We start from the raw sequence: 9,786 nt of genomic DNA, 5'->3' as shown, positions 1-9,786 counted from the left end.
GCTGCATTGTTTATTGAAATTTTCTTAAAGCCTTGCAAAATTACAGACAAATTGCAGCATTAGGAAAATAGACCACTGACTTGTATAGGAAGAAGCAGCATGTATGTGTATCCCTTTAAATAGCCGCTTCTTCTGCTGGGGTTGGCAAGTAACACAAATTGTAGCTTTTCCAGTTTTCACCTAAGCAGTGCTTTTCTCATTTTTGTATAATTTTTTGTCTTAATTGTGTTGGATTGCCTTCTAGTTGAACTATTCATCCTCTGATAGCCACAGATTGCTTGGAGACAGGCATTTTTTAACCTCTGTAATTTTTTCAAGTAAATCGGATCCAATGAAACCTGATGAAAAGCACCCCAAGAGAAATTAGCTTAAGCCCTTGGGTTATAGGTTTACAGTGCAGAATATATAATAGGTGTGGTCTGACTCCATTGGGTGATCACCTTAGAAGGTGCAAGACATGAAAGGGCTGTATAAATGATTTATTGTGTTCTAATTGCCTGTCGGAGAGAGAGTGGTGAACTACAGAAACCTCAAGGAGACAGGATCACTTTGCCTCTCTGACTTCTGCGGGCAGATTAAATCTGGCACCAGGGGTCAACCTAAGGGCCTTCATCAGGAGCCCCTATACACACAGGCGTCTTCCTACATGGGACTAAAAGCACTGGGGCTAGTCAGTCTCCCATGGAGCAGGCCATACAGATTACCCTGCATCTTTTATCCTTGAGTGCATAAACTGGTCAGTGCTCTACCAGCCATCCATCCTAACCACAGTCAGTATGTGCCTTGTATGCACCATCTTTCAGTCTCCCCTCCTTCCTAACACTTGACTCCATCAGATCCCATGCATTCCACTGGTTTAGGATGCACAGTGGGTCCTATTCCTACTCTCACACGAGGATGATGTCACTCCTTATGCGGTGCAACTCTCCTTTTGTGTCATTCTTTACTCTCCATCCTGAATGTGCCTATCTTTTACTCACCATCCGGAATGCATCTCTCCTCCACCTTCCACCCAGACAGAAGTCTGGCACTGCGGGAGAGACTGCAGGGACCGGTATCTTTTATGCAGGAGGAGGGCTCTAGCTAGAGGGGGTGATCAGGCTTTAGGCAGACGTTTGGCAATGTGCTTTGCTTACTGCTTTTTAGCTCTGTAGCGCACTATTGACTAGGTGATTCTTTGCCCTAGCATACTTTTGCACTTGTACTTGCACTGTTCTGACTTGATACTCTACTGACCTTGTACTAATGCTATACTGGCCTTCTACTGGCTCTATTCTGGCACTGTACTAACATTGCTTTGGTACTGGCACCATACCGGCTCTGTACCAGCTGTATACCTATCCTAGCCCTCTTTCTCCACCACCACTTTATTTCACCTGGAAGAGGGTAATCCAAAGGGACCCTTTTCTAAGGGTGGGGGCCCTCTAGCTCCTCTAAAGTTAAGTGTCTAGCATGTACCAGATGCTGCAAACACTTCCCATCAGGCAAAAAGGAACCCTTGTATTCTTCCTGTTCTAAACTTCCACCTGAGGTTTCTTCCCAGGTTCACAACTTGCCGGCTCTGGTCTCAACAGAGAATCCAGGAGTGGTTCTTAATCCAATTTAGACCTTAATACATAAAAACTCACCTGTTAATTAATATGGAATTTTATAAAGCTTTACTGATAAATATGGTTCAAAAAAATCTCATAAATGAATACAAAATGGGTAGGTTTTCATATATTAAGCCTAAACTCACATTTTGAGAAATCAACTCCAAACCCTTTATCTGCTTAATTGTAATTAGAATACAAAAATCATGAAAAGCCACTGACACCTGGCCACAGAACAGCTTTTAATTCAACTCTCCAGTTACTTTTGGTCCCTTCAAAATACAGAGACTAAATATAAACAGTGCTGTGGTTTCTAAACAATTCACCAAATTTGCATGTAGATACCCCCAGGTTAACGTTGGCTCCCTGGCTCGTGAGTATGTTTTGGTAAAAAGCTAAAATAACAACTACCAATGTCAAAATATTTATGGAAGTGAAGAACAAGGGTTATAAATGTGAACTTGATTAGCTTCATTAAAATGTCAAATGTGTGTATTTAATATGGCTGATTCTTAATGTACATTGGTAGCCATAACTAGAAAGGACAAAAGCAATACTTTTAGGTCAAACAGGGCATTTGATGCAGTATTTCATTTTTTGGAGTGGCTCCATGCTAAATGCCCCTGCCAGCAGCCAGGCACTTCCCTTACTCACTTGCATGTGCAAGTGCAATGTTGTAGCTGGTAGTCAGTGTTCTTGAGTGATACCCAATTACCAGTGAATGGACTGTTATTTCTGTACCATATTCTCCATTGATCAAAACAGGAACGTATGATACCTTCAACTGACTAACTTAGCAGATTCCAAAATGCAACCATTCAGCACATGGTTGTCATGCCTGAAGAAGAGACCTAAGAAGTCATGAAATCTTGCATTTTATAATGTAAATTAGCCAATAAATGGTATTCTGCTGCTAAAGATTTGAGAAGACTTGTGTGCCACTGGCTCAAGCTTATTAGTACCCTCATGTTTTTGGGAGAGTTTCTCACTGACCTGTACATCTCTAGCCAGTATCCTGCGCTGGGGCCTAGATGAAGAAATAATACACTCTAGGACATTGTAAAAAAAAGTTTTTTTCAGTTATTTCTTTTACCACATTTTGTACATACAAAATAAATCAATATAATGCTTGTGTGGGTTAAACCGGAGCATTTAAACAGACTGTATTTTCACTGTCACTTATAGAAATGCACAGTGATGTTGAAAGTTAATGGAAATCTTTATTTTGGCAATGGAATGATGCATGCTACAGAATAAAACTGATTGAATTCAAAGTACACGGCACATATTTAGGCTGCACAACACATAGTTTTCCATTTCTTCATTTCAGTTCTCCAGCTTTTTCTTGAGTAAAGCTCCCTTTTCCCTCAGTTCAGGCCTAGTGTCCTGTTCCATTGTGGATAAAGATGCCAAAAGGGTGCTCCTGTTTTCTATTGTAAGGCTTCGCCACTGTTCTGAATCTAGAAAAGAAATAACAATAAAACAAAGAACTCAGAAATAAAAACCCAAAGCTACATACAACTACACTTGCATTATTTGCTCCCCCCCCTTGAAGAGTTCCTGTCACCCAATCTGCTTACTGCAAATTGATACCTTCATCAAAAACTGCATCAAAACAATAGGCTGCTGAGATTACTGGCAAGTCATTTTTATATTGTTTTATGATAAAGAGACAGTTGGCTATGCCCATAATGTGACTGACAGCCATACTGACCAAGAGACACCAGAGATTTAGGGAGACAGGGTAAAGATCAGGACACGGTTGTGAATCTCATGAGCCTGTATCTCTGGTTCTACTGATGGTTCTGACCTCTGGCTTTTGATGAAAGCAACCTCTGATCATTTAGTTTTTTATCATCTGCTCAGTTTGCAGTGACTGGGTTGGTCAAAGGGTCTCTAACACTACAACACAATATGATTTCTATGGTCAGTGGCCTGAGGGCAAATAGAAAGCAGACCTTGTCAAATCAGTGTAACCTTGTATGTGAAATAGTGTCACAGAGAGAGCATTATTACACTAGGGGCACCCATGCTGTCATTGCACATATCCTCCATCACATCACCACCAGTTTCCTGGCATTGTAAAGCAATGTTCTGTTGAGCACTCTGATTTTCATGGTTGACAAAGCAGGATCACATACCCTTTACTTAAATGGCTGCCACATTTAACATAATATAACGGTTAAATCTTGTATAAGAAAGTAAATAATAATATTATCCAAGGGGAGAAATATGTTTTAGTATCAAACCATTCATCATTGACTTACCTTCAAGTTTTCTAAGCAGTAGTTCTAACACTGAGACTGCCTCAGTTCTTACAGATGAATAACTTTTATTTTCTGTAATTAAAAAAAAGATTTAGTGAAATCAGTACCAAGGGGGCCAGGGAGTAGCAAACCTCAAATATAGCAACACAAATATATATATATTCTGACTTAATGATTGAAAGATACTTAAGACCCACCACATACTGTACAATTAATAAGCATCTTGCTTTGCCCTCCCACCCCAATCCCTTAGTATCTTGTCTCTGTTTCCCCACATTAAACTCCATTGGCATCTTCTCTGTATCCACCAGTGCCTTCCTTCTCAGAGATATGGCTGCGTCTTTTTTACCCATCCTTACCTGCTAATACATTCACATCTTACCCCCACCCAGCTTGGTGACATGCTGCCTTTTTCCAATACAATGTTTATTGAAAAGTTTTAAATAGAATAAACATGGGGCAAGCAATTATTTCATATTTCTAAGATAAAAATGCAGGGAAGAGGGATTGGACACATGCCTTCCCCTAATTAAATTGCCAATCCTACTCCTGTCCCCAGCCCTGCCCAGTGATCCATATCTAAATGACCAACACAACGAATGCTAAAGCAGATAAACAAGGATAAATAGAGAAGCACAATAAGTTATTTTGCCCTAGTGAAATGTACCTATAAAATCTCTGTGAAGTCATGGTGGGACAGACTAAACTGGCATACAAATAATTTAAAATAAGCCTTTTCATATGGCCACTGGATACTGTGACTTCAACAGCAGTACTAGGTGCCAATGAAAGCAGGCATGTACAAAAGGGCTCCCTTCAGAAGAAATAATAACCATAAGGCGCAGTGTCCCATATTGCCTGCTCAAGCCACACATGTGGTCAAACTGCACAGCATTTAATGAGATACTTGCATTTTCTAGCAGGGAATACTGACAGGTATGAAATAATGTTAGAAAATAAGTCCATTATAAAGCAATATTTACCTAAAGAATGTGCTAAAGCAGGGCATGTTTCTGTGAGGATGTTCATTAGGGCAGCACTGTCCGAATATTCCTTTTCTAAAAGCAGTAACCTAAAATAAAAACAAAAGGGAGTTCTTGTAGAATCTTTGAAACTAACATATTGTGGGAAACAGTATACAATTCACATGGACCATGCAACTGAAACAATTATTTGTGGTATTATAATCATGCATTGCATTTGAATCTTGTTTGAAGTATATGTAGGCTAATGCACCCCCCAGCTGTAAAATAGTGGGATATTAGTGGTCAATAAAAAGTAACATAGTAAGTTAGGTTTTTAAAAAAAAAAAAAAAAAAAAGACATAGGCAGGTTATATATAGACATAAAAGGTTGAACTTTATGGACCTAACTGCTAGATGATCTAGAGAAAAGCATAAAACCCAATCTGAAGCCTCTCTAATTTGCCACAGAGAGGGTAAAACATTGCTTCCAGACTTCAAGATGGCAATTGAACCAGTCCCTGGTTTACCACATCTATATAAAGGCATAAGGCCATGGGACATAGAGACCTCAAGGAACTCCAAGGGTAATTCTAAAGTGATTATATTAAGTCAGGTGACATAAATTACATCGTGTTTTTTCCTTGCAGAGGTTATCCAATAATAATAAGCCTGGTTCAAGTAACTTAGTAGATTTGACTGAAGATCTGAGAATTAGAAAAGCAGTTTAGATCCACCCATAAAAGCAACTGAGCTGCCCATTTCTGGATTGAAACTTACCCTTGAAAATATGCATTCATTGACTGAAGCACAGCATGCTGGACCTTCCAGGTGCTCAGTTTCAACCTCTCACACATTAGTTTGCAAACCTCAAACCGATAGCAACCTGTCATGGCAGGAGAAGAATACAAGTCTTAGTTACATACCCTTGGGCATAGATTTCTACGTCTGCCATTAAATTTGCCACATTAGTGCCACCTAGAACACTATATTTATTTTGCAGAAAGCTTTACCATACCTAAATATAGAGCCCTAGGAGCTCCCTCTGTTTAAGATTGCAGCTGCCATTTCAGCTTGCTCTAAGTAGCTTCCGTGCTGCAGCTCTAGCTGCTGGTAGCTCAGATTATACAGAGTTGAGAGCAGAAGCAAATTCTGGTAGGAGGGGGAGCAGGAGAAGGGAGAGGGAAAGGGAAATAGAAGCAAACTAAGCAGACTTGTGCTGTGCCCTGAAGAATTTTTCTGAGAGCAGGAAGTCTGACACAGAACACAAGCATACACAAATAAATCCTGTGTTCCTTTTGATAGAGGACTCTGTGAGTGCTTATGGCTGTATTTACATAGACCTTTCTGATAAAGCTTACTTAGTTTTTACCTTTCCTTCTCCTTTAAGTAGCGTCATTTTGTTGGAAGAATTATGGTATAAAATGAAAGTGATAAAAATGGTTAACATCTCCCCAACTCTCACTTACCTATATACAGTACAATACATATATAGCCTCTTTGAGCTAACTGAGCCACTGGCAAATATCCCCCTTAACAGGTCCCCTTTGTACACTCAGTCTCAATGCTTTAAGCTGCTGGGCACCTGTTTTAAATCCTGCTTTGGCTTACAGGTCAACAACTTAATCACATTTAAATATTACTATTAGAGCATTTATTTTTTAATCCCGGAAAAGACTCACGCTGTGTATCAGGATTCCGGGGCCAAGCTCTACCAAGGGTTAAAAAGGCACATATAAGACATTCAGTCTGCAACTCCTTGGCTTTCACATTTTCATCTTCATCATCGTCATCCTTTGGTGATCGAGCCCCCACTGTTCCTAACGAAGTCTGCATGAGGGGGAACAGCATGAAAAGGACAGCAGAAAGCAGTATTCTACGATGTATACTCATCTTTTGTCATCTAAAAATATTATATCACTCTCTGCAGACCCGCTTTGTGCAGCCTTGATTACCAGTCAGACTTATGACTAGAGGGGATATTTTAGATTACATTGTAATAATATGGCATGTATTCATGTAAGAATCTTTCAGGACAATTTAAAATTGCCACTACTAGCGGTCTTTTTTTTAATTATTTTATAAACTGTGTTTATTGGAAACCTTTCACTTTCATGTTACCTTCTGTATGAGAGGGAAGAGTATATCTGTCAAGTCTTGGAAACGATCCTCCTTTGTAGATTGGAGCACATCCGCAGCACACTTAAGTGCACTTATCTTATACCTGACATTTTCTTTCCGACATTCCTTCAGCACAGCTTGTACAATGTCATCTACACTGGGCTGGTCAGGTACAGACTTTTGCAACTGATTACTGCAAAGGAAAAAGATAATAGTAAGTGTCCAGCAGCCCCATACGGCCAGTGCATAGATGCTGGGGTTTGTATTTCTGAGCACTGGGTTCATGACAATTTAGAACAATTTTGACTCTTCCTATGATTCCCCATACAAGGAACAATTGCACAATAAGATTCCCACAGTTTTTTAACAGCAGAACCCTAGTAGGAAGGTGGGGTCACAACAAAAGACAGAAATCAAGAAATACAAATATGAACTATGCCCAAACCATCCACTTTAAAAACCTTATGGGCCTAAATATAAATGTAAGTAAAAATACCTTAATTCTAACAACTGGAGACTGGGCAATAGAGCTAAATTATGTAATGCAGACCGAGACAACAATAATCTCTCTACGAGTCATTCAAAGTCTCTTATTCAAATAAATGCCTGGTTGCTAGAATAAATCTGACCCTAGCAACCAGATAGCTCCTGAAATTCCAAAGTGGAGAGTTGCTGAATATAAAGCTAAATAATTCAAAAACCACAAATTGTATTAGATTATCATTCCAAAGGTTAAAGGGGTTGTTCACCTTTGAGTTAACTTTTATAATGATGTAAAGAGTAATATTCTGATAGAATTTGCAACTGTTCTACATTTTTTATTACTAGTAGTTTTTTAATTCATAATTTCACTTTTTGTTCAGCAGCTCTCCTGTTTGGAGTTTCAGCAGCTATTTGGTTGCTAGGATTCAAATTACCTTAGCAACCAGGGTGTGGTTTGAATGAAAGACTCATATATGAATAGGAGTGAACTTGAATAACAAAATAAGTATTAAAATAAAAATAAAAATTAAACTGTAGTTTCACAAAGCAATAGTTATTTGGATGCAGGGGTCAGTGACCCCCGTTTGAAATCTGCAAAAAAGTAGAAGCAAAAGAAAAATAATTCAAAAACTATAAATAAATAATGAAGACCAATTGAAAAGTTGCTTAGAATTGGCCATTCAATAAAAAACTAAAAGTTAACTTAAAGGCGAACCACCCCTTTAATTTAAAGGTGAACAAACAGATGTTGATTCACAAAAAAAAGTTGACAAATAAGCCACTGTCCAGTAACCAAAAACAGCTCTAATTTATACAGCAGAGTACACACCTGCATTCTGAAACCACTGTTCCTATAGCTTTCAGTAGCTCTTCCTAGAATATAAAAAAACAATAATTACATTTGACGTAATATGGATATACAATCACAGAATGCATTAAACAGGAAGTAATTATCTAATGCTAAAGCAGAAAAGCCATCATGTTATAAATCCAGCAGTGAAGAACAGAATCCACAGCCCCAAAAGCTACATTATATATATATGCTCCATTCTTTCAAATAATTCAGTTCCAATATGCTAAGAAGTAAGTGTCTGATCTTGGGTATGTGATAAACAATCTTTCCGCTGAGAGGTATATAGCAAACAAAACTGAATAAAGTCTAAACAGATCGTACTGCTTGTCATGTAGAACTATGAGCACACACCAAGGCAGGACTGCATATACATATACAGAACCCACCATATGCAAAAAGCATTTAGCATATTATATGCATTAGTTCTAAATAAACATTTCTTTGCAATTGCAAAATAGCATCAAAAGGGATAGAAGAGAAAAATGTCCATACCTTGCCAGCCCATGTTCTTCCCGGCAGACCCTGCAAGAGAGCACTAAGCACCATTCCTAGATGAGGGGGCACCAGAGAACCAGTCTGTTGTTTAGCAATGGATGTCATGGCAGCCGCACCCTGGGCTTTCATTTTCCAAGATGGTGATTGCAATGCTTTTTGTGTAATATCTATCAGTTCCTTCATGTACAATCGAATGCCACCACTGATACTACCTGTACAGGTTCAATGGAAATAACTGCATTTAACATAAGAAGTTCCACAGATTTCCAGTAGTTTCATGGATGCAATGAAAGGCATAAAATCCCTAAAGGTCCCCATACACGGGCCGATTCCCTTAGACCAATACGGCAGATAATAGGCCCGTGTATGGGCACTACCGACGGGCCTGCCCGACTGATATCTGGCCTGAAATCGCCCAGATCTCGATCGGCAGGTTAGAAAATCTAGTCGGATCGGGGACTGCATCGGCTCGTTGATGACTTTGTTGTTGTTGACCGACTTTTCCTATGCCCGTCGTTATAATGGGGCCAAACGATCAAATTATCCTGGATTCTCCCGATATCCCCACCTACGGGTGGGGACATCGCCAAGCTAACGGATCAGACCGTCTATGGGGACCTTAACTGTTATACTAAGCAATTTTGCCGATTTTTTTTCCCCCCTATGTAATAAAAGGAACTGTAGCAAACTTTGAACATTATATTATGTGGCTTTGGTGTCCACAGTGATGTCCACAGAGTCCACAGCATCTCTCAAACATAAGATGTAACTCAGTCAGGTGACAGATGACCCCTGGGAGATTACAGGCAACATCAAACACACTTTGGAATTCTTCTAACTAGGTCCACTGAGCTCAATCTCCATGTAGCACTGAAGGAGGCCATTTTCATTCTCCAGCCTCTTTTCTCTTTCACATGCTTACTGTTCATTTTACATGGAATAGTAGTTAAATGTACCTATTTTCTACAACTCTTTACTATGCAATTCATATTGTATACAGTACATAGGCACTT

At 39.2% G+C, this 9,786-nt stretch overlaps 1 protein-coding gene across 1 annotated transcript in view; it reads right to left on the bottom strand.

The window, feature by feature from the left end:
* Window positions 1–2,647: 2,647 nt before the first annotated feature.
* The window catches only part of ecpas (Ecm29 proteasome adaptor and scaffold), a 49,433-nt gene continuing 42,294 nt past the window's right edge, over window positions 2,648–9,786 (bottom strand). Inside the window, exons 42-49 of the mRNA XM_002936685.5 lie at window positions 8,771–8,985; window positions 8,255–8,298; window positions 6,943–7,135; window positions 6,504–6,651; window positions 5,602–5,707; window positions 4,843–4,931; window positions 3,860–3,931; window positions 2,648–3,052 (exon numbers count right to left, since the gene is read on the bottom strand). Of these exons, the coding sequence (XP_002936731.1) occupies window positions 2,919–3,052; window positions 3,860–3,931; window positions 4,843–4,931; window positions 5,602–5,707; window positions 6,504–6,651; window positions 6,943–7,135; window positions 8,255–8,298; window positions 8,771–8,985 (1,001 nt within the window). The 3' untranslated portion in view covers window positions 2,648–2,918. The remainder of the gene's footprint in view (window positions 3,053–3,859; window positions 3,932–4,842; window positions 4,932–5,601; window positions 5,708–6,503; window positions 6,652–6,942; window positions 7,136–8,254; window positions 8,299–8,770; window positions 8,986–9,786) is intronic.

Source organism: Xenopus tropicalis, chromosome 1 (genome assembly GCF_000004195.4).
Source record: "Xenopus tropicalis strain Nigerian chromosome 1, UCB_Xtro_10.0, whole genome shotgun sequence".
Taxonomy (NCBI): domain Eukaryota; kingdom Metazoa; phylum Chordata; class Amphibia; order Anura; family Pipidae; genus Xenopus; species Xenopus tropicalis.
The sequence above is the reverse complement of the archived record's forward strand: the minus strand, read 5'-3'. Positions and strand labels throughout refer to the sequence as shown.